Source organism: Thalassophryne amazonica, chromosome 10, assembly GCF_902500255.1.
Source record: "Thalassophryne amazonica chromosome 10, fThaAma1.1, whole genome shotgun sequence".
In the NCBI taxonomy this organism is placed as follows: domain Eukaryota; kingdom Metazoa; phylum Chordata; class Actinopteri; order Batrachoidiformes; family Batrachoididae; genus Thalassophryne; species Thalassophryne amazonica.
This window is the reverse complement of record NC_047112.1, coordinates 101,515,490-101,541,678: the sequence shown is the minus strand read 5'-3', so window position 1 is coordinate 101,541,678 and position 26,189 is coordinate 101,515,490. Positions and strand designations below refer to the sequence as shown.

Sequence of the window (26,189 nt, the reverse complement as noted above, 5' to 3'; positions counted from 1 at the left end):
ATTCAAAATGCTGCAGCTAGAGTACTGACGGGGACTAGAAGGAGAGAGCATATCTCACCCATATTGGCCTCTCTTCATTGGCTTCCTGTTAATTCTAGAATAGAATTTAAAATTCTTCTTCTTACTTATAAGGATTTGAATAATCAGGTCCCATCTTATCTTAGGGACCTCGTAGTACCATATCACCCCAATAGAGCGCTTCGCTCTCAGACTGCAGGCTTACTTGTAGTTCCTAGGGTTTGTAAGAGTAGAATGGGAGGCAGAGCCTTCAGCTTTCAGGCTCCTCTCCTGTGGAACCAGCTCCCAATTCAGATCAGGGAGACAGACACCCTCTCTACTTTTAAGATTAGGCTTAAAACTTTCCTTTTTGCTAAAGCTTATAGTTAGGGCTGGATCAGGTGACCCTGAACCATCCCTTAGTTATGCTGCTATAGACGTAGACTGCTGGGGGGTTCCCATGATGCACTGTTTCTTTCTCTTTTTGCTCTGTATGCACCACTCTGCATTTAATCATTAGTGATCGATCTCTGCTCCCCTCCACAGCATGTCTTTTTCCTGGTTCTCTCCCTCAGCCCCAACCAGTCCCAGCAGAAGACTGCCCCTCCCTGAGCCTGGTTCTGCTGGAGGTTTCTTCCTGTTAAAAGGGAGTTTTTCCTTCCCACTGTAGCCAAGTGCTTGCTCACAGGGGGTCGTTTTGACCGTTGGGGTTTTACATAATTATTGTATGGCCTTGCCTTACAATATAAAGCGCCTTGGGGCAACTGTTTGTTGTGATTTGGCGCTATATAAAAAAATTGATTGAATTGATTGATAGTTCCTCAGTCCCACCAAAAATCACAGCAGCTTTTTATCTGAACAGTTCTGAAGCATCCAGACGGTTTACAGCGGAGTGGATTTTGTGTGTGTGTGTGTTACAAGAATTAGCAGCATCAGTTAGCTCAATTAAATCACTGTATCAGTAGAGTCATTTTCCCCAGCGCGCGGGCACACACACACACAACCGAGGTGGTGCTTGTGTGGGCGTGTACTACCAAAAAAAAAAAAAAGACTGTGTACATCCTCAGTGTAGCAAAAAAAAAAAAATTACGTCAGAAATTAGTCTAGCTTTTCATTCTTTCTTCCTGCTAAGCTAGGGCAGTCACAATTATTACGATATTTGCCAATTGTGATTATTTTTCATATTTACAAATATTTTTCATATTCGTGATTACCGTGAATTATTTATTTTATCCACAAAGTTGCCTATAACGACCGAATCTGACGTTATTGTGTTGCGCCAGCAGCAGCATGCAGTGTCACAGCCTCACTCACTCCGTTTCCCTCTCGTCTTGGCCGGATGGTTAGCGAGGTTAGAATAATAACATGGAGGGTGAGGAGGTTCTGGTTCCAAAGCCACTTACCACGGCACCGCTGTGGATGCATTTCGGTTTTAAGCTTAATGATAAGCGAGAGCCCAGTAACGTGGAGGAAGTGATATGTAAACTCTGGCGTAAAAAAGTGCCGGTCAAAAGTAGGGATGGGTATCGGAACCGGTTCCTTTCGGGTATCGTTAAGAAATGATTCAATCCACTGACATCAATAGGCTTCTTGCTTAACAATTCCCTTATTGGTCCTTCAGAGTGGCCATTCTTTTTTGATAATTTCTCTACATTGATTACAGACCCTGCAGCGGGTCTGTAAACAACTGTTTCTACAGTGCAGCTTTGCCTTGAACCTTGAATCAATGAAGCAGTGCTTCGACCTGCTACTTTGTTGGTTCTTTGTTTTATTTTGCTTTATCTTAATTTTTGCCCCCTAAAACCCCAAAGAGCATATGTCTGTGAGTAATATTTACCTTTTTTTATGCTAAACCGACCTGTTATGGTCTTCTGAAACAGTTGATAGATGTATTTTATAACTTAAAAACGAGACCAATGCTAATGCTTTAGCATGTCTGGCATTTTCAATGTTAAAGTTAGCATTAGGGTTAGGGTTGGCTAAGCTGTTCACATCGCAGCATGTTTGTGTGAATTTGTTTTCTGTATAATAATTAATGTCTCAGCGTTTGTCATAAAAAAGTCAAATGCATTACAAATTGTATCATTTTAAAAAAAAATTTTAATTTATATATTATTAATAATAACAGCAACAACAACAACAGTAATAGTAATAAGAACTAAATAATGCTACAATTTTAGAGAAAGAGACAAAAAGAACCTGATAAAACAAAACACAACAGAAAAGATAAAACCAACTAACAATGAACATAAATAAATAAATAAATATAGAAAAAAAATAACTTTCCTGTGAACACATAGTGACTCTTACGCCTCCACTTTATACCAGTTTTATTTAAGTTTAATGACAGTTTGTGTCAGTCAAACCATATTTTCAATTTGTTAATTTCTTCAGGGATTTCCTCCAGAACTATCTGCCAAGCCAGAAAACTGCTGCATCCTAGTAAGCACAGAATATTACTGGAATGAATTTGAATAAGGAAAGTTGGGTTTTTTAAAATCACTAAATTGATGCTGCACTCACTGCAGTTTATTGTCTGGAATAGTCCAGGATTGCATTTCAGAGCTTCTAGAATTCACAAAATTGTCGTGCGGGTGGTGTTGGGGGGTAATTTTGGGTTTCAGCTTTTTTTCTTGTTGCGAGAAAGAAACAAGAATCATCCTCTGTTCTGTTCGCACAGCCCCAAACGCTGTGCAGCTCTCTGCCAAGTCAAGTTAGAACGATAGAGTCCACTCAGAATGAACAGCTTCAAAGCGAAACGCTGTTTAAATCAATTAGTAGAACTGCAACCGAACAAAACTTTTTTTTTTTCTTCCCAAAATGAGACGTCCTACGCTGAGGCGCAGAAACCGGCTGAGCTCAGCTCAGAGGTATGGAGAGACATTCATGCCAAAATGTCTGAAAGGACTTTTACTACACAGAAAATTCACAAGAGGTATCAATAAGGGAATCGATAAGGAATCGGATCAATAAGCAGAATCGATAATGGCATCGATATTGATAAAATCTTATCAATACCCATCCCTAATCAAAACCGCTAACACAACAAATTTGAAACATCTACCGACCCGCCACCCACAGCAATACACGGAACTTGGAAAGACCACACCAGCACAATCGCCAACCGGTCCAACAGCAGCTGGTGCATCCCGTCAACTGGCTCTTTACCAATGTCAGTTTGCTTCAATGCTTGCCCCGTTGCAGCAGACTGATCACAATAAATCCTCTTAAGGAACAGAGAAGATACTAATATCTTTGTCTATTTCTTGATGTTCAAAACATCATTAAATTGATATATATATATATATATACATACATATATATATACATATATACACAAACACACATAATCATACATTGTGATTCCCGGATTTTTTTTTTTTTTTGATTATGTCTCTCACAGTGGACATGCACCTAAGATGAAAATTTCAGAATCCTCCATGATTTCTAAGTGGGAGAACTTGCAAAATCGCAGGGTGTTCAAATACTTATTTTCTTCACTGTATATACACACACACACACACACACCAGTGCGGTGGGCGCAGTTCCGCGCATCTGCTAACCGCTAATTATCAAAGATAATGTTTTCATTATCGGATTAGCTTTTCAGATAACTTTGAAAACCATCATCGGACCAATTATCTTCCGCTAAGTTTTGGTCTGATAATATTTAGACTGCTAACATTTTTGCAGACATAGTTTTTTGTTCAGCCTGGGACTCCGGCAAGGACGGTCGCATTCCTCCCCTCTCCTCTTACTTTCTGCTCTCTATCTCTGCTCCAACCTTCAAAGTCCCAGCTTCACCAGACTGTGAATTCTTCAAATTATGATTTGGATTAACTATGGAATTGATCAGCTGGTCTCTCAACGCCATTGACACCATTTGTTTCAAATTCGAGGCTAATTCTGTGCCTCGAAGCTTCGTTTAACATTGTAGTACATATGCCAGACCTGTGTGTGGTGCTGCAACGTCCGCAGAAAAAAAAAAAAAAAAAAAAAAAAAAAACAGAATCAGACTGGAGCATAACAGCTAATCAAATTAGCAATGATAGCTACCACTTTCCAATGTGACAGATAGACTAAAATAAAGCCTTTTAAGAGAAAGATGGTCCAGGCTGACACTGATCATCTGAAATAGACTTACTGTGCATTTAAAGCGAAGCAGTGTGTTTGTCTATTTTTAAAAAAAGCACAGTTTGCTCTACGTGGGGAGGGACTATTGACCTGGTGGCCGGCTGCTGTCTCTCTCTGCCCAGTGTGAGGGGCTGTCAGACCGGATGACTCACAGCTCTGTCCCCGGCTACATTGAAAAACAGCAGAAGTCCACTCTTTCTTCTGTGTTTCCCTCAGACTCACATGGAGTGTTTGACTTTTTAATTTTTGCTTTTTTGGGCAACACACAACACTTCACAAACACGGTAACTTAAATAATAATTTAAAAAACTGTGAGGCTTGCATGTTCAACCTCCAGCTGAAATGCATCTGGTGAATTGCAGAGAAAGAGGGATTAAAAAAAATAAAAAATCATGCAGGGACCCAGTCCATCAACCTTTATAAGAAAAAAAAAAAAAAAAAAAAAAAAAACTTAAAAATGGTTACATTTTACAAGTTGGAGAAAACAAAACAGAAAGCCACATCCCATCGCCATTTCAGCAAAATTTCAAAACTTTGGCGCAGTGACATTGTGCCATTGCTTAGTGAGAGCCCTGGACTATTGATGTTGTTTAAAAACGCAAAAGTACTTTTTATCCAATTACTCGATTAATCGCCAGAATAATCGATAGAATACTCGATTACTAAAATAATCGATAGCTGCAGCCCTACATGTCTCCCTCCCTCCATTCCTATTACCACCCCCCCCCCCCCGTGTCTCTCCACTCCCCCCACCCTGGCTTCCTCCTTGCCACCAGCGCGGTTTTTACTGCTGCAGCCTTCAACCCCCAAGCTGGGCGGCGCGGGCCCCTCCTGCTGCGGCCTTCACCCACTTTGCCTCAATTCGGAAGACGGACTACTTCAAGTTTAGTGCACATAAACAATGTCAAATGTATATGTGTTGTCTTTAATTTTGATGTGTGCCATTATTACGGTAAACAAGTAATAATTGTGGATTAACTGTTGTATCTTGTCTGAGGTAATTGGAGTGTAAAAGTAATTGCCCTTTTTTGGGATCAATAAAGTTGTCTGAAGTCTGAAGTTGTAGTAGATATAGTTCTATTCTCTACAAACAGAGAAGAGCTGGTTCCAAAATAAACCGCTCTATCCTCTACAGGCAAAGGAGAACTGGTCATAGAAAAGAAAAAAATATTTTCTTTTGACCCCATACTAATACGCTGGCAATAGAAACCAAGTCATCCAGAGGCATAGAGTTTTAACTTATGGTTAGAATTTTAACCAAAATAATTTCAGACAAGTTATTTAAATTAACATCACATCTGAAGTTTTATAAAGTGAAAATAAGATATATGTTTTAGTTTTAAAGTAATGCACTAATTTTGAAGGTTTTAGTGTGGACATGGTGTGTGCACAGTGCATTATGGGTAAAAGTTCACGACAGGAGAAATGCATTTGAGACGCTCTGATCAGGCTCCACACAGACAACAGCATTAAACTCTTTGTATATTGTGCCTAAAACTCTCGTGAATATATTCTCTGGGTTTACAGATGTTGTTATTGTGTTTGTTTAATGTAAAAATGCCAGAAGAAGCCTAGGTTGCTTTTCCAAAAGCAGAAATTGTGATTCAGGCTGTGTGATATAACCAACGTCAAAATGCATAGAACACTCCCATCTACTGGCGATCGGTTATATCACAGTGTTGTCGACCGCAGCATTTTAAAATTATCTGTAGGTTTCCAAAACCTGAGAGACCACACACGTGGAGATAAAAATAAACAAATAAATAAATCATAGATCTGACAGGTTTAGTTGTACAGTGTATGGTGTGCAGCCACACGGTAAAAACAACACACACAAACAGATTTCACACACGAACATTCCCAGGTCGGACACCTCGCTTTCTGATTGGCTGCATGTCACATTTAGCTCCTTGCGTCCTTCTGAGCAGATCAGAGCGCTCTTACAAACCACACACGGCAGGAATATCCAATAAGATTATATTTAGCGTCATCACGATTGTCGGGGCATCCTTAAGATCGGCCTAATTATCTTTATCTAATTATCTTGCCATGTGAACCAGGCTTGATGTTATGACGCATCACGGAGCGACTGACTGATCTGTTATAACACCACACCAAACATGTTTTCACTATTATTTGATTTCTTTGTGCGACTGACATCATTATTCAAGCTTTCAAAAGGTGATTCCTAACACCACACAATTCCAACCGCACACGAGGAAGTTTTTTGACATTTCTTGTTATTGAAAGAAACCTTGTCTCCCTAACCGGATAGAGTTGTGATGTCATCAAGCATGCACTTAGGCGCTTTCTAGCGGGATCTTTAAGATTTCTTTTTTTCATACAAATGAAAAAAAATGACATGTTACAAAAGCACATTTATTTGTAAACACCAACAAGTTACACTGATTCACTTGTGTTGGTTTTTACTTAGAATGAATCAACCAACCAATTAGTATGAGCGGAAGCTTAGTTACCCATAATCCCCTTTGGGGATCTGTGGGTTAATGTTCAAATCTTCAGAATTAGTGCATTATTTTAAAATTAACAGATACAAGGTCTATTAGAAAAGTATCCGACCTTATTTTTTTTTTCAAAAACCATATGGATTTCATTCACGTGTGATTACATCAGACATGCTTGAACCCTCGTGGGCATGCGAGAGTTTTTTCACGCCTGTGGGCAGTCTTTGAGTGAGGAGTGGCCCACCCTTGTTTAGGAATGGCTCAGACTGCTGCTTTGTTTGATCAAAATTTTTTCAAAACTGTAAGGCACAACTGAGTGGACACCATTCGATAAATTCAGCTGGTTTTCGGTAAAAATTTTAACGACTGATGAGAGATTTTGGTCTGTGTCGCTTTAAGGACGGCCCACGGTGCCTGACGGCGATCTGCGCTTCGAGGCGGCAGCGTCTCACCGTTTCAAGTTGTAAACTTCCACATTTCAGGCTCTGTTGACCAGGCCTTGAGTGAGATGTGGTCCCGCCCTCTCTGCTGAATTCCTTTGTTTCACACGCTGCTCGAGACGGCGTGCGTTGCTTTATCAAAATTTTTTCTGGACCTGTGAGGAATATCCGAGTGGACACTATTCGAGAAATTAAGCTGGTTTTCGGTGAAAATTTTAAAGGCTGATGAGAGATTATGGGTGTTTGTCGCTGTAAGGACTTCCCACGGAGCGGGACGTCGCGCAGCACTTCCAGGCGCCGTCGTCGGCCTGTTTCGACCTGAAAACATCCTAATTTAAGGCTTATTTACAAATGATAGATACCAAAACAATAAGTGGCTTATTAATTAATGATATTAGTGACCATTTACCAATTTTTATAGTAACTGATTTGAAGTTTAATAAAAAATGTACTGAGAAAAAAAACAATATTGCAAGCGCCTGCAATCTAAGGAAGCTATCACTGCCTTAAAAATTATTTACTTTTACAGGATTGGAATGCCATTTACAATAGGCAAGACGCAAATTTAGCATATTGCGAATTTGAAAACATATTTCTCAATATATATAACAAAAATTGTCCAATTATACAGTATAATAAAAACAATAACTATAAAGCTAACCCATGGATAACAAAAGGTCTTCAAAAGGCGTGTCAAAAGAAAAATGAACTCAAACGATGTCCAAATATCAGTTTAAAAATCAATATAAAAATGATGTTTTCAAGATATGTATCTAATGAAGTATGATGAGTTTTGTGTTGACAGTTGTAATTGTGAACTTGTACAGTAACATTCATTTGTGTATGTGCATATATATATATATATATATATACACGTACAATGGTCCCTCGCTATAACGCGGTTCACCTTTCGCAGCCTCGCTGTTTCGCGGATTTTTTTTAGTCCAATTTTGCAAGCTTTTTTTTTTTTTTTAACAATGCATTGTGTTCCGCGGCCTTATCAATCAGCCGGCCGTGACACCACGAAGGGAGAGCATGCGCATTTTGTTCTGCATGTCTGTTTATAAGAATCTTCTCGCCCAGAAGAAAAAAAGAGCGCCAACAACTACCCATAACTGTGTTCTACACTCGGAAAAAGACACCTGCAGCGAGGTGTGAGCCATTGGAAAAAGACGTGACAGCGCAGCGGCGCCAGGACGAAGAGACACGATCAGAGGAACTGTGAAATACTGGTCAGTCACTATTAATAATTTCTTATGTGTCCAACCTTGTACGTTGATCGTTAAAATTAAATTCGTTAGTTCTAAAAGCCATCATAATTATTTATAGAAAAACGTTCTATTTTTATTTCTCAAACAAATGTTTGGGCCTGAAAACAGGTTGGTCTTATTTTTCTACTCAGGTTTGAACTTTGAGAGTGTTTACACATGAGAGAAAAGTGAGAAAATGTTCATACCTGATTGAGAAAAGTGTATAAAGTGTGTAGTGAGGGGTTTTACAGCTTTAAAACGTCTATAATAATTGTTAAAAAAAAAAATAACGCTGGCCACTTCGCGGATTTCGCCTATCGCGGGCTATTTTTAGAACGTAACTCGCGCGATAAATGAGGGACCACTGTGTGTGTATATGTATATATATATGTATGTGTGTGTGTGTGTGTGTGTGTGTGTAATTATTTATGTATTAGAGCATGACATTTTCGGGAATTCCCGTGGGTCACGTGATTCCTGCGGGATTCCCGTGGGATGGGAGTCAAAATTTTATCAATCCCATGATTGGGATGGGACGGGAATAAAAATGAACGGGAGCGGGCAGGAGCGGCAATGCCAAAAATAGATGATGATTTTCATCTATTTAAACCAAAACGCGTTCACACCGAGCGCGATCAGACGCTACAAATTCGCGGGGGTCGCATGGCGACGGACGCACCTCCTTCGCCCGGTGTGTCGCTCCGCTTTTGCTGCGAAAATTCGCCCCAGTGCATCATCAAATAGGAGGAGCTTCCATTCCGCTCGCCGGCTCCAGTTATCAGTCAAGTTAACATGACGGACCTTGATCACACGGAGCAAGTTGTTGTGAAAAGCTCCCAATACAGAGAGTATCATTATTTGCTGCAGAAGCTGAGTCTGGATGACGGCTGCTTTCAGCGGTCCTTCCGCCTCTGCAGGACCCAACTTGAGGACCAACTGTCCCGTTCACGCGCGCACATGTAAACAATTTTTAAAAAAAAAAGAAAAAAAAAAAGAAACTCCGCTGCTTGCTGCAGCTCGCTCTTCCACCAAAAGATGGTTTGCCTTATCACGGCTGTTTACTGGGCATGTGAATCTCATCACTGACAATGATTCAATACGTACCAGTGATACAATACATACACCGATATATGAGGATACTGATGATACGATTCACCCCTGTTCCTGATTCGATACGATATGTATTTGATGGAGATTCAATTCCTCACAATGTGATACGATGTACGATTAGGGATGGGTATTGATAAGATTTTAATCGACAGATACCATTATCGATTCCGCTTATCAAGCCGAAATTTAACAGACAGAAAAGTCAAAAATTGGAAAATGCCTTTCAGAGGGATATCACACTTTTGAAATAAATAAGCTGAGTTACTGAGGAAAAGATACAAATAAACTTCAAAAGACTTGAGAAGTATTAAACATGACATGACATACCAGGAACCAATTATCCTCGAATGCCACCATATTCTAGAACTGCAACCAATTTGGAGTGTCCAGTACAAGGTGTTCAGTGCTCAGGCAAGGAAGGATGAAACATGGCCACTGAATACAAGAACCAAGTTGAAGGGTCAAGACTAGGACAAAAATATCTGAAAACAGATGTTTCAAAGGTTTTGTGGACAGGTGAAATGGAAGTGACTCTTGATGGACCAGATGGATGGACACACAGCACCACTTTGAGTGAGACACTAGCAAAGTGGAGCATCGGTACTGCTATTATTAAGGACGACCTAGTTGGACCTTTTCGGGTTGACTTAAAAATCAACTCCCACACACCTACTTCTACTTTTTAGACTATATTTTATTCAAGCAGTGGTACAGGAAAAGTCTGCATCATTCAAGGCCAAGATGTTTGCACAGGACAATACTCCAACACATGCATCCAAGTCCTCCACTGCATGCTATCCATCAAAGATGACAGAATGATTACATGGCCATAACCTCCATCCTCACCTGACTTGAACTCCACTGAGAACTTGCGAGCACTTCTTAAATGTGAAACCGGCTGTGTGGGAAAACAATAATCATAATCTATCTATAAAGTAAGAAGCATCTGTGTCTGTGTGTGTCTCACATATCTCTCTGACAGTTTGTGAGATCGCCCCCAGCTTTCAGATATGGCTTGCACATGGCACAATGATGTGCATCCTTTATTATGAAAATTTTGGGGATTAATTTTCAAAACTTTTATTTTGACAATAAACCTTTATCTTGACACTGTAACATTGCTACTTCAAAGATGACACCCTCCGTGGTGTCTTGTGACTGTAAGCTAACACTGACCAAGAGCTGCAACTTCAATGTCAGGGTAAAGTGAGAAAACAGACACACTGCAGGAGAATGACTTTTGAGAACAGCAGTCAGTTAAACATGTTCTTCTCACATTTGTTTCCAAAAAATATCAAGCGTGCCTTGCTGATGTTACTGGTAGCAAAGTTAAACAACATCAGATAGTTCATGCTGCTCGCACCATTTCACAATGAAATGTTTAATGCCAGCATCCCGTCCTCGGTCTTCCTGTTACTCCTCCTCCTGCCAACTGAGTACAGTCTGAAGGCTTGAGGGACAAAGGAGTTTTTCCGTTTATTGGTCCTGCACTTGGGAAGGAGCAGTCTGTGGCTGAAGAGGCTCCTCTGGTTGCTGATTACGGTGTGGAGAGGATGATTGGCGTCCTCCATAATGTCCAGCAGTTCTCTTCTCTGCCACTTGGAGGTGTCCTTCTTGGATGTGCTGTCCCCCCAGCACAGCACGGTGTAAAAGAGGATGCTGGCTACTACAGACTGATAGAACATCCACAGGAGTTTCCTGCAGATGTTAAACACCCGCAGCCTCCACAGAAAGTACAGCCTGTTCTGTCCCTTCCTGTACAGGTGGTTGGCGTGGGTTGTCCAGTCCAGCATGATCCAATATGTCAAATTCTTGATCACAGCCTGACAACACTGTAAATCAAAGACTGTGTAGAGTGTACTTGTACTCTCATATTTGGAAAATCCAATGAATAATTTGAAAATGTTATGATAGGACACACACAGTTTGTTCATAGATGATTTCTTGAAGTTCTGCCAAAGTTGAACTGAGTACATAGGTGAACAGTATGAATGAAATAAGGTTAATTTAACATCAACATTACGCATAGGGAATTTGTGTAGGATCATATTCCCTTGAGCATATAGCTGCCTGCATTGTCTGGCTACATCAAGTTCATCAATTAGGTCATTAATGATTATGTGTCCGAGGTATCTACATGAGTCAGCTTCTTTCAGTACTTCATCGTTTAGTTTAAACACTGATAGCTGGCTCTAAAGGACATTATAGCACTCTTGTTGGGGTTGTATAGTACTGTTTGTGGTACACAAACAGCTTCTTTCAACAGTTTGTTGAGCCTTGCCACTGAGGGTGCAATTAGGGATGCACCGATCCACAATTTTTCACTTCCAATCTGATCCCAATACCTGAATTTGGACATCTGCCGATACCGATACTTTTCCAATCCAAAACCAGACCTCTGTTTGCTCTAATATTATCATCATCATCATTGTTGATTTTTATGAGGATTTTCTTAAAAAAAGAGACCTAAAAGTTGAGCTACAATTTGCCAGAAGGTGTATCTAAGATAAAAGCCTAGATTTGATGTTTTGGTGAAAGAATTAAGTACTATTTATTTATCTGGAAAACATCAAGCCTTTCAACTGTAAAATGTAAATGTATCATCATCGACACCCACCCGCAGGATTTTAATGGACTTTTTCCCTTTTAAATGAGTGGCAAACTCTTTACTCATCTTGCCAGTGAGCAATGCTCACACATTTATTCTGTTACTGTGTTACAACACAGAATGATGTGTAATTATGTACAACAGCTATACAGTGACCCATCAACAGATATTTACCAGTGACATGTACTACAACTATAATCCTATACCTTTCAGCGGACAGAATCTTTGTTCGCTGTCCTCCTCGGCTGCACGCTGAGCTGGCGTTTTACAGCCTCGGGACAGCGAAGCGGCTAACTTTTTAATCACACATTTTCAACAAAAATTTAGTTAATTTTTGTGAAAATCTGTGCTCAACGAACAGACAATTTGAACCCAATAGCCGGGCAGAAATTTGCTGCTAACCTCAGCTAGAACACTGCAGAAGAGAGCTCTGTCAAACAGCCCGGCTTCAGAAAACCTCCCCCTCTCCTCCTCCCACTCGACAGTAAACAAGCAGAGAGCAAACAACAGCAGTTGAGAGGATTCACAGTGGCTCTTCTCTGGTATCGGAAAATGTTGCGGGTTGGATCGGTATTTTCCGATATGTGAATTACAACCCCAATTCCAACGAAGTTGGGATGTTGTGTGAAATGTAAATAAAAACAGAACATGATTTGCAAATCCTCTTCAACCTATATTCAATTGAATACACCACAAAGACAAGATTTTTAATGGTCAAACTGATAAGGGGTCCGTCTTTTCTCCCTTTATATAGTACCCCTTGGGCACATATTGCGGCGTTTTGAAATTACCTTTCACTGCTATGCTGATGATACTCCGTTATACATGCCAATAACTGCTGGTAATCTCGTTCACATAAAATCCTTAGAAGATTGCCTTGCATCAGTGAGAAGTTGGATGTCTAAAAACTTCCCACTTTTAAACTTTGATAAGACTGAAATGATGGTTCTTGGTCCAGTGAGACATTGGCATCAATTTGACTAGTTAACGCTCAGCCTAGGCTCATGTGTCATACATCACACGGACAAAGTGAGGAACCCTGGGGTCATTTTTGATCCTACATTGTCCTTTGACCTCCACATTAGAAATATTATGAGGACTGCTTTCTTCCACCTGCAAAATATAGCAAAGATTTGTCCCATCCTGTCTATGGCTGATGCTGAGACCCTGATCCATGCGTTTATCTCTTCTAGATTGGACTACTGCAATGTTCTATTTTCTGGTTTAATGCAGTCTAGCATTAGAGCTCTCCAATTGGTTCAAAATGCTGCAGCCAGACTTTTGACACGAAGGAGAAAGTTCGACCACATTACACCCATTTTGGCATCCCTTCACTGGCTTCTTGTCCCAGTGAGATCAGATTTTAAGGTTTCTGCTACTAGTCTATAAAACTGATCACGGACTGGCACCTCCCTACCTAGCTGACCGACTTAAACCTTACGTAGCGGCCCGGGCTTTGCGTTCTCAGGGTGCAGGACAATTTTGTGTCCCTAGGGTGAATAAGAAGTCTGCAGGTTATAGAGCTTTCTCTTATCGTGCCCATATTCTGTGGAATGATCTCCCTGCGTCAATAAAACAGTCAGATTCTGTGGAGACTTTCAAGACCAGACTTAAGACACACTTATTTTCCTTTTTGTATGACTAGCATACTGGTATAGTTTTGTTTTGTGCTTTTTACTCTTTAAATTCATTTTATTAGGAAACGGAGCGTGCCGCGGCCTCAACTTTAGCTAAATTCTGGGTCTTTAAGTGAAGCTTAGGGCTAGTGGCCGGCGATCACCTTAGCATTTCTTCTGTTTTTCTTCTTTTTTAATATTGGCAAATTATCAATCAATCAATTTTTTTATATAGCGCCAAATCACAACAAACAGTTGCCCCAAGGCGCTTTATATTGTAAGGCAAGGCCATACAATAATTATGTAAAACCCCAACGGTCAAAACGACCCCCTGTGAGCAAGCACTTGGCTACAGTGGGAAGGAAAAACTCCCTTTTAACAGGAAGAAACCTCCAGCAGAACCAGGCTCAGGGAGGGGCAGTCTTCTGCTGGGACTGGTTGGAGCTGAGGGAGAGAACCAGGAAAAAGACATGCTGTGGAGGGGAGCAGAGATCGATCACTAATGATTAAATGCAGAGTGGTGCATACAGAGCAAAAAGAGAAAAACAGTGCATCATGGGAACCCCCCAGCAGTCTACGTCTATAGCAGCATAACTAAGGGATGGTTCAGGGTCACCTGATCCAGCCCTAACTATAAGCTTTAGCAAAAAGGAAAGTTTTAAGTCTAATCTTAAAGGTAGAGAGGGTGTCTGTCTCCCTGATCTGAATTGGGAGCTGGTTCCACAGGAGAGGAGCCTGAAAGCTGAAGGCTCTGCCTCCCATTCTACTCTTACAAACCCTAGGAACTACAAGTAAGTCTGCAGTCTGAGAGCGAAGCGCTCTATTGGGGTGATATGGTACTACGAGGTCCCTAAGATAAGATGGGACCTGATTATTCAAAACCTTATAAGTAAGAAGAAGAATTTTAAATTCTATTCTAGAATTAACAGGAAGCCAATGAAGAGAGGCCAATATGGGTGAGATATGCTCTCTCCTTCTAGTCCCCGTCAGTACTCTAGCTGCAGCATTTTGAATTAACTGAAGGCTTTTTAGGGAACTTTTAGGACAACCTGATAATAATGAATTACAATAGTCCAGCCTAGAGGAAATAAATGCATGAATTAGTTTTTCAGCATCACTCTGAGACAAGACCTTTCTGATTTTAGAGATATTGCGTAAATGCAAAAAAGCAGTCCTACATATTTGTTTAATATACGCTTTGAATGACATATCCTGATCAAAAATGACTCCAAGATTTCTCACAGTATTACTAGAGGTCAGGGTAATGCCATCCAGAGTAAGGATCTGGTTAGACACCATGTTTCTAAGATTTGTGGGGCCAAGTACAATAACTTCAGTTTTATCTGAGTTTAAAAGCAGGAAATTAGAGGTCATCCATGTCTTTATGTCTGTAAGACAATCCTGCAGTTTAGCTAATTGGTGTGTGTTCTCTGGCTTCATGGATAGATAAAGCTGGGTATCATCTGCGTAACAATGAAAATTTAAGCAATACCGTCTAATAATACTGCCTAAGGGAAGCATGTATAAAGTGAATAAAATTGGTCCTAGCACAGAACCTTGTGGAACTCCATAATTAACTTTAGTCTGAAGAAGATTCCCCATTTACATGAACAAATTGTAATCTATTAGACAAATATGATTCAAACCACCGCAGCGCAGTGCCTTTAATACCTATGGCATGCTCTAATCTCTGTAATAAAATTTTATGGTCAACAGTATCAAAAGCAGCACTGAGGTCTAACAGAACAAGCACAGAGATGAGTCCACTGTCCGAGGCCATAAGAAGATCATTTGTAACCTTCACTAATGCTGTTTCTGTACTATGATGAATTCTAAAACCTGACTGAAACTCTTCAAATAGACCATTCCTCTGCAGATGATCAGTTAGCTGTTTTACAACTACCCTTTCAAGAATTTTTGAGAGAAAAGGAAGGTTGGAGATTGGCCTATAATTAGCTAAGATAGCTGGGTCAAGTGATGGCTTTTTAAGTAATGGTTTAATTACTGCCACCTTAAAAGCCTGTGGTACATAGCCAACTAACAAAGATAGATTGATCATATTTAAGATCGAAGCATTAAATAATGGTAGGGCTTCCTTGAGCAGCCTGGTAGGAATGGGGTCTAATAAACATGTTGATGGTTTGGATGAAGTAACTAATGAAAATAACTCAGACAGAACAATCGGAGAGAAAGAGTCTAACCAAATACCGGCATCACTGAAAGCAGCCAAAGATAACGATACGTCTTTGGGATGGTTATGAGTAATTTTTTCTCTAATAGTTAAAATTTTGTTAGCAAAGAAAGTCATGAAGTCATTACTAGTTAAAGTTAATGGAATACTGAGCTCAATAGAGCTCTGACTCTTTGTCAGCCTGGCTACAGTGCTGAAAAGAAACCTGGGATTGTTCTTATTTTCTTCAATTAGTGATGAGTAGAAAGATGTCCTAGCTTTATGGAGGGCTTTTTTTATAGAGCAACAGACTCTTTTTCCAGGCTAAGTGAGGATCTTCTAAATTAGTGAGACGCCATTTCCTCTCCAACTTACGGGTTATCTGCTTTAAGCTACGAGTTTGTGAGTTATACCACAGAGTCAGGCACTTCTGATTTAAAGCTCTCTTTTTTAGAGGAGCTACAGCATCCAAAGTTGTCTTCAATGAGGATGTAAAACTATTGATGAGATACTCTATCTCACTTACAGAGTTTAGGTAGCTACTCTGCACTGTGTTGGTATATGGCATTAGAGAACATAAAGAAGGAATCATATCCTTAAACCTAGTTACAGCGCTTTCTGAAAGACTTCTAGTGTAATGAAACTTATTCCCCACTGCTGGGTAGTCCATCAGAGTAAATGTAAATGTTATTAAGAAATGATCAGACAGAAGGGAGTTTTCAGGGAATACTGTTAAGTCTTCTATTTCCATACCATAAGTCAGAACAAGATCTAAGATATGATTAAAGTGGTGGGTGGACTCATTTACTTTTTGAGCAAAGCCAATAGAGTAATTATTATTATACAGTATTCCTTGTCTTTCTGATGCCTGATTCTGTTTTTTCTCTCTGTTTAAGGTGCGGCTCCATCCAGAGATGGGAGTTGTATTTGTGCTGGTGACCATCCTGTCCTGTGCGCCAACAGCATTTCCTGTATATTCATTTTGTGAATTGTTCTGTAATTTATGTCTGTAGCATGGCCCAAACAGAGGGTCACCCCTTTGAGTCTGGTCTGCTTGAGGTTTCATCATCAGAGGGAGTTTTTCCTTTCCACTGTTTGCTCTGGAGGTTAGTAAGGTTAGACCTTACTTGTGTGAAGTGCCTTGAGGCAACTCTGTTGTGATTTGGCGCTATATAAATGAAAATAAATTGGAATTGAATTGAAATTGATAAACTTTATTGTTTTTGTGCAAATATTTGCGCACTATGAAATGGATGCCTGCAACACGTTTCAAAAAAGCTGGGACAGTGGAATGTTTACCACTGTGTTACATCACCTTTCCTTCTAACAACACTCAATAACCATTTGGGAACTGAGGACACTAATTGTTGAAGCTTTGTGGGTGGAATTCTTTCCCCTTCTTGCTTGATGCCTGACTTGAGTTGTTCAACAGTCCGTGGTCTCTGTTGTCGTCGTTTTGCGCTTGATAATGCGCCACACGTTTTCAATGGGTGACAGGTCTGGACTGCAGGTAGGCCAATCTAGTACCCACCCTCTTTTACTACGAAGCCATGCTGTTGTAACACGTGCAGAATGTGGCTTGGCATTGTCTTGCTGAAATAAGCAGGGACGTCCCTGAAAAAGACATTGCTTGGATGGCAGCATGTGTTGCTCCAAAACCTGGATTTACCTTTCAGCATTGATGGTGCCATCACGCAAGTTGTCCCTGCCATGGGCACGAACACACCCCCATACCATCACAGATGCTGGATTTTGAACTTTGCACTGGTAACAATCTGGATGGTCTTTTTCCTCTTTTGTCCGGAGGACACGAGGTACATGATTTCCAAAAACAATTTGAAACGTGGACTCAGACCACAGCACACTTTTCCACTTTGCGTCTGTCCATTTCAAATGAGCTCAGGCCCAGAGAAGGCAGTGGAGTTTCTGGATGTTGTTGATGTATGGCTTTCGATTTGCATGGTAGAGTTTTAACTTGCACTTCTAGATGTAGCGACGAACTGTGTTAACTGACAATGGTTTTCTGAAGTGTTCCTGAGCCCATGTGGTAAGATCCTTTACACAATGATGTCGGTTTTTAATGTAGTGCCACCTGAGGCATCGAAGGTCACGGGAATTCAATGTTGGCTTCCAGCCTTGCCACTTACGTGCAGAAAGTTATCCAGATTCTCTGAATCTTCTCTGATTATATTATGGACTGTAGATGATGGACTCCCTAAATTACTTGCAATTGAATGTTGAGAAACATTGTTCTTAAACTGTTGGACTATATTTCATGCAGTTGTTCACAAAGTGGTGATCCTCACCCCATATTTGCTTGTGAATGGCTGAGCCTTTTGGGGATGTTCCTTTTAATGACAATCATGACACTCACGTGTTTCCAATTTGGTGTTCTTTGAACATTCATCACAGGGTTCTAGCTAGGATAAAATTTTAGCGTAGTGGTAATGTCAAGAGAGTGTAGTGACCGAGGGGGGGGGGGGGGGGGGGGGGGTAGTGCGGAAGGGGGGGAGCTTTTGAAAATTTAAGCTAAAAATTGGCCATTCTAAGGGTACCCAAAGGGGAAAAGCCAGGTACGACAGCCCAAGTCCCTTCATCATGTCCAGATGGCTGGGGAAGTTTGTTGAGTGGGCAATCTTATTTTGGGTTAGCCAGTACATGGCTCTCAGCAAGGCAGTCAGAGTTCGTGGACATTTTTAAGTCAAGACTTAAAACCTATTTTTATTCTCTTTCTTATGAGTATTTTTTTTTTGTTATGTTTTATTCTTTTACTTCTGTTTTTAATTAGGTATTTGAATTTTTTTTATTTTTTATGTTGAACTGTTCTGTGGGCAGCACAGTGGCTTAGTGGTTAGCACTGTTGCCTCACAGAGAGAAGGTCATGGGTTCAATTCCCATGGCCTTTCTGTGTGGAGTTTGCATGTTCTCTCCATGTTTGCGTGGGTTTCTTTCGGGTGCTCCGGTTTCCTACCACATCCAAAGACATGCGGGTTAGGCAGTTTGGAATCTTTAACTTGTCCGTAGGTGTGTGTGTGGGTGTCTGTGTTTGTTTGTGGCCCTGCGACAGACTGGCGTCCTATCCTGGGTGTACCCCGCCTCACGCTCTATGGCTGCTGGGATAGGCTCCAGCCCACCGCGACCCTTAATTGGACTAAGCGGTAGAAGATAAATGAATGAATGAACTGTTCTGTGTGAGGCACCTTGAGACGGCTTTTGTTGTAATTTGGCGCTTTACAAGCTGATTAAATTGAAATTGAACATTTTATTGAGTCTTAAATAAATATGAAATTGGTTACTGGATCCTTAAACTCTGGACATAATAAACTCTACATGGTGGATCCTTGATCTCTGGACATAAACAGAAATAAAATCTGTTAGTTTTTGTCAAAAGCATTTCCTTTCAGACCTTATTATTGACATGATTGTCTTTCCATACCTATGAGCTGCGCTCTTGCAGCTGTGCTGCACGTCAGGTTCATAAAGAATGCGGGAGGTCTCATTTTGGGAGGAAAAAACATTTTAGTGGATTGTAGTTTATTGTCTGTATTGCAACATTTGTAAAGGAGGTGTCATTTTATTTAAAACTGCAATTCATATTAATTCCAAGCTAACTCTGTCTCAGCAGAGAGCCACGCAGCGTTTGGAGCTGTGCCAACGGAACAAAGGACGATTCTCGTTTCTTGACTGCAACAAGACAAGAGTCCCAGTTAGTAACTTTAATACACACAAAAGTCACTTTTGTGTGTATTTTAATAGCTTTGAGAGGGGTTAAGAAGCGGACTTAAAGCTTCTGAAGAGCAGTGAACCAAAGAGCCAAGAGCCATTGAATCGAAGCATTGCTTCATTGATTCACGCTTCAAACTGGAGTCGCACTACAGAAACAGTTGATTACAGAGCCGTTACACTGTATTGAAAATAAGCGTAATGGTCCAAAATAGGCGAACTAAACAAAATTATAGCGTAATAGGCCGTAATGCAAGTTTGCGCTAGCTAGAACAATGCATCAACTTTCCCAGTCTTTTGTTGCCCCGTCCTAACTTTTTTGGAACGTGTTGCAAGCATCCATCCCCGTAGAGATGGTGCCTGCTCCCAGACTACCAATAACCAGCAAAAATCTATTTAAGCATAAAAATTCAAAAAGAAAAAATAATATAGCACCTTCAACTGCACCACAGACTAAAACAGTTAAATGTGGTCTATTAAACATTAGGTCTCTCTCTTCTAAGTCCCTGTTGGTAAATGATATAATAATTGATCAACATATTGATTTATTCTGCCTAACAGAAACCTGGTTACAGCAGGATGAATATGTTAGTTTAAATGAGTCAACACCCCCGAGTCACACTAACTGTCAGAATGCTCGTAGCACGGGCCGGGGCGGAGGATTAGCAGCAATCTTCCATTCCAGCTTATTAATTAATCAAAAACCCAGACAGAGCTTTAATTCATTTGAAAGCTTGTCTCTTAGTCTTGTCCATCCAAATTGGAAGTCCCAAAAAACAGTTTTATTTGTTATTATCTATCGTCCACCTGGTCGTTACTGTGAGTTTCTCTGTGAATTTTCAGACCTTTTGTCTGACTTAGTGCTTAGCTCAGATAAGATAATTATAGTGGGCGATTTTAACATCCACACAGATGCTGAGAATGACAGCCTCAACACTGCATTTAATCTATTATTAGACTCTATTGGCTTTGCTCAAAAAGTAAATGAGTCCACCCACCACTTTAATCATATCTTAGATCTTGTTCTGACTTATGGTATGGAAATAGAAGACTTAACAGTATTCCCTGAAAACTCCCTTCTGTCTGATCATTTCTTAATAACATTTACATTTACTCTGATGGACTACCCAGCAGTGGGGAATAAGTTTCAATACACTAGAAGTCTTTCAGAAAGCGCTGTAACTAGGTTTAAGGATATGATTCCTTCTTTATGTTCTCTAATGCCATATACCAACACAGTGCAGAGTAGCTACCTAAACTCTGTAAGGGAGATAGAGTATCTCGTCAATAGTTTTACATCCTCATTGAAGACAACTTTGGATGCTGTAGCTCCTCTGAAAAAGAGAGCTTTAAATCAGAAGTGTCTGACTCCGTGGTATAACTCACAAACTCGTAGCTTTAAGCAGATTACCCGTAAGTTGGAGAGGAAATGGCGTCTCACTAATTTAGAAGATCTTCACTTAGCCTGGAAAAAGAGTCTGTTGCTCTATAAAAAAGCCCTCTGTAAAGCTAGGACATCTTTCTACTCATCACTAATTGAAGAAAATAAGAACAACCCCAGGTTTCTTTTCAGCACTGTAGCCAGGCTGACAAAGAGTCAGAGCTCTATTGAGCTGAGTATTCCATTAACTTTAACTAGTAATGACTTCATGACTTTCTTTGCTAACAAAATTTTAACTATTAGAGAAAAAATTACTCATAACCATCCCAAAGACGTATTGTTATCTTTGGCTGCTTTCAGTGATGCCGGAATTTGGTTAGACTCTTTCTCTCCGATTGTTCTGTCTGAGTTATTTTCATTAGTTACTTCATCCAAACCATCAACATGTTTATTAGACCCCATTCCTACCAGGCTGCTCAAGGAAGCCCTACCATTATTTAATGCTTCGATCTTAAATATGATCAATCTATCTTTGTTAGTTGGCTATGTACCACAGGCTTTTAAGGTGGCAGTAATTAAACCATTACTTAAAAAGCCATCACTTGACCCAGCTATCTTAGCTAATTATAGGCCAATCTCCAACCTTCCTTTTCTTTCAAAAATTCTTGAAAGGGTAGTTGTAAAACAGCTAACTGATCATCTGCAGAGGAATGGTCTATTTGAAGAGTTTCAGTCAGGTTTTAGAATTCATCATAGTACAGAAACAGCATTAGTGAAGGTTACAAATGATCTTCTTATGGCCTCGGACAGTGGACTCATCTCTGTGCTTGTTCTGTTAGACCTCAGTGCTGCTTTTGATACTGTTGACCATAAAATTTTATTACAGAGATTAGAGCATGCCATAGGTATTAAAGGCACTGCGCTGCGGTGGTTTGAATCATATTTGTCTAATAGATTACAATTTGTTCATGTAAATGGGGAATCTTCTTCACAGACTAAAGTTAATTATGGAGTTCCACAAGGTTCTGTGCTAGGACCAATTTTATTCACTTTATACATGCTTCCCTTAGGCAGTATTATTAGACGGTATTGCTTAAATTTTCATTGTTACGCAGATGATACCCAGCTTTATCTATCCATGAAGCCAGAGGACACACACCAATTAGCTAAACTGCAGGATTGTCTTACAGACATAAAGACATGGATGACCTCTAATTTCCTGCTTTTAAACTCAGATAAAACTGAAGTTATTGTACTTGGCCCCACAAATCTTAGAAACATGGTGTCTAACCAGATCCTTACTCTGGATGGCATTACCCTGACCTCTAGTAATACTGTGAGAAATCTTGGAGTCATTTTTGATCAGGATATGTCATTCAAAGCGCATATTAAACAAATATGTAGGACTGCTTTTTTGCATTTACGCAATATCTCTAAAATCAGAAAAGTCTTGTCTCAGAGTGATGCTGAAAAACTAATTCATGCATTTATTTCCTCTAGGCTGGACTATTGTAATTCATTATTATCAGGTTGTCCTAAAAGTTCCCTAAAAAGCCTTCAGTTAATTCAAAATGCTGCAGCTAGAGTACTGACGGGGACTAGAAGGAGAGAGCATATCTCACCCATATTGGCCTCTCTTCATTGGCTTCCTGTTAATTCTAGAATAGAATTTAAAATTCTTCTTCTTACTTATAAGGTTTTGAATAATCAGGTCCCATCTTATCTTAGGGACCTCGTAGTACCATATCACCCCAATAGAGCGCTTCGCTCTCAGACTGCAGGCTTACTTGTAGTTCCTAGGGTTTGTAAGAGTAGAATGGGAGGCAGAGCCTTCAGCTTTCAGGCTCCTCTCCTGTGGAACCAGCTCCCAATTCAGATCAGGGAGACAGACACCCTCTCTACTTTTAAGATTAGGCTTAAAACTTTCCTTTTTGCTAAAGCTTATAGTTAGGGCTGGATCAGGTGACCCTAAACCATCCCTTAGTTATGCTGCTATAGACGTAGACTGCTGGGGGGTTCCCATGATGCACTGTTTCTTTCTCTTTTTGCTCTGTATGCACCACTCTGCATTTAATCATTAGTGATCGATCTCTGCTCCCCTCCACAGCATGTCTTTTTCCTGGTTCTCTCCCTCAGCCCCAACCAGTCCCAGCAGAAGACTGCCCCTCCCTGAGCCTGGTTCTGCTGGAGGTTTCTTCCTGTTAAAAGGGAGTTTTTCCTTCCCACTGTAGCCAAGTGCTTGCTCACAGGGGGTCGTTTTGACCGTTGGGGTTTTACATAATTATTGTATGGCCTTGCCTTGCAATGTGGAGCGCCCTGGGGCAACTGTTTGTTGTGATTTGGCGCTATACAAGAAAAAAGTTGATTGATTGATTGATTGATTTGGTGCTATATAAAAAAATTGATTGATTGATTGATCCATTTCAAAATGAGCAAATATTTGCACAAAAACAATAAAGTTTATCAGTTTGAACATTAAATATCTTGTCTTTGTGATGTATTCAATTGAATATAGGTTGAAGAGGATTTGCAAATCATTGTATTTTGTTTTTATTTGCATTTTAGACAACGTCCCAACTTCATTGGAATTGCGGTTGTACCACTGAGATCACAGAATCTGGCAGCACACCATGTACTAAGAGACTACAGTGACTAAGGTCTACCAGACGAGTGGATGCATATTTAAGGTGCTTGGCATAGATACCATCAAGTCAAGATTTGTTCTTTTCTAGGTTCTTGATGGCCATCCTGATACACCTCCTTGAACAGCATTTGGGAGGCTGTGGTTGCTGCTACACAAAAAGGTGACCATCAAGAGATCAAGAAAACGAAGGGTGGCTTTATTGGTAACTTAATATTATTCAAAGGTTTATGTGTTCATTTGTTATATTTACTCTAATGAAAATTAACAAGTGAGATGGGAAATTTTATGTTTCATTTAGTTGCACAATTCTGCACATTAACAGTTGCTTATTGACTGTGCACACACATTTTTCCCCAACAAAGGTTTGAGGTTTAACAACATCTTGGTATGACTGAGAACACTGTATGTGTTCAACAATAAAATGAATCCTCAGGAATACAATCATTCTACACACAGTACATTTGTCAAGGCCTGCAAGAAGAACAACACGGGTCTTGTCTTTTTTATTTTAATCTGGAACAATTTGCCCTCATCATCTGATGTGAATATGTGCAAGATGCATTAGGAAAGCACAGTTAGTGTGATGCCAAGACAGAAAAGCAACACAGACAAGGACAAATGAGTGCCAGCTTACCTGCTGTAGACCAGACAGTCCATGTGATTGATTTCTTTGTCGGACCTGTGTCTCCTGTAGTCTTCCCACAGATCTTTGATGCCAGTGACAGACAAAATGAAAACTACTGGAGCCAGTGCGAGTTCTGGCTGGAATGCGTTGACGACTGGAACAAAATTCAGCAAAGCGATAAAAACAAAGTAAACGTTGGCAAACCTGTGGAACTGTTCAAAGAGGTTCTTTGGCAGGAAAGACAGCAGGGTGTATTTGGTGGTTTTAATCTTGTTGTTTGCATAGTGCCGGTTTGGATTTTCCTCTCCTTTGGCGTGCTCATAGAGGATGTTCGCGTGCACGGTTCTGCTCTTGCTGTCCTTCTTCTTTCGTTGTTTTCTGACTTTTGAAGCCTCTTGGTTCTCCCGCCGCGCCATCGCCTTTTTATGCTGCTCCACACTTTGTTTTTTCCTCTTTTCTCGCGCGCGCCAGCACAGTGCCGCCTATGTTATCATTCTTTCGCCGTGTGAACAGTCATTTCATCATTATTTTCTTTTACTCACGCCGACGGCTCCTTCTCATCCATGTCGCTCCTCTTTTCGCGAGTCAGAGGAAAACGTTTGCTTGTTTAGCTTCTTTTTTTTTGTCGGGGGCGGAGGATGGTGAGGAGGCGTGGTCTCGGGGCTGATTGACACAGCACGAGGATGGGTCTCGCGCTGTTAAGATTTGCTCCCGCTGATGGTGGAGATCAGTGGGGCGCGCGAGCCGACACGCATAGGATGTTACGTCAGCGGCGCTTCTGTGGAAATCTGAGTCACAAGCCCCGCCCCTACCCTTGTATATATGTTTTTTGTCTGCAAGTGCCACGCGGTAGATACCTGACATATCTCATTGGGCACGCGCATGCTTACATAAGACGATTTATTCAAGATGTTTTGGTATGAAAACAAGATAAGATAGAAAGTTATTTCAGTGACTGTTTGGAATGCAGAATTTGATTTGTTACTGCTGCAAATAGTTGTCTGATGAGAACGGTGAAGGTGAGGACAGGGGTTTCTGATGTACAGCCACCAAAACAGAAAGGTCAATGAGTGTCCCTGCCTGCTGGACTTCCTCTCGGTCAGTGATGTCTGGATCCACTCACAGTTTTCCATTATGAAACATTATGGACAGGGTTTCAAAACTGATTTTTATTTATTTCAAATTTTTTGTTCCATAGTGCAGCAGATTAAAGGATTATTATCCAACTGTTAGCAAGTGAGGTTAATAATTTGTTTATTTTATATATAGAGAGAGAGAGAGAGAGCAGTGTATATTTTGCCGGATACAGCAAACATGCACCTAGAGATATTTGACCGGATCTCCTTGCTGATGGGCTAGTTCAAATGACGTCATTGTAGAGGGTATTTCAACATGGCGGCGCCCTCAGCATTGAGTGTTGGTGCTAATTTTTCACCTTTAAATGCCGTTCTGGGTGCCATAAAGTCGTTTGAATCGGAACATAAAATCACCTACTGGCGGAGGGATTCTCGGACACTAAAAGCAGCTCAAGAATGTGGCATAGCCGTGCCCGAAATTATTTCCACCATGTGGCGAAAGTTATTTCCACCGTGCCAGAAATTATTTCCACTGCCGCACCCAAAATTATTTCCACCAGCGCTTTTCGCCACACGGTGCAAATAATTTTGGGCACGGTCTTAGTAATTTTTTGTGTAGGGCAGGGATGATAAACAACTTATTTTTTTTATTTGGACTTAAGTGGTCTCATTTTGTGTAGCTAACATGATAAAACATTCAAAATGCCATGGTAAACAGAAATAATCTCTTACATTTGTGATTTATGTTGACCATAAAATTTTATTACAGAGATTAGAGCATGCCATAGGTATTAAAGGCACTGCGCTGCGGTGGTTTGAATCATATTTATCTAATAGATTACAATTTGTTCATGTAAATGGGGAATCTTCTTCACAGACTAAAGTTAATTATGGAATTCCACAAGGTTCTGTGCTAGGACCAATTTTATTCACTTTATACATGCTTCCCT

General features: G+C 40.4%; 1 protein-coding gene across 1 annotated transcript in view; it reads right to left on the bottom strand.

Moving 5' to 3' along the window:
• Window positions 1-24,770, bottom strand: part of atp10a (ATPase phospholipid transporting 10A) — a 223,083-nt gene extending 198,313 nt beyond the window's left edge. The window contains exon 1 of the mRNA XM_034180634.1: window positions 24,173-24,770. Coding sequence (XP_034036525.1) covers window positions 24,173-24,579 — 407 coding nt within the window. The 5' untranslated portion in view covers window positions 24,580-24,770. The remainder of the gene's footprint in view (window positions 1-24,172) is intronic.
• Window positions 24,771-26,189: the final 1,419 nt, after the last annotated feature.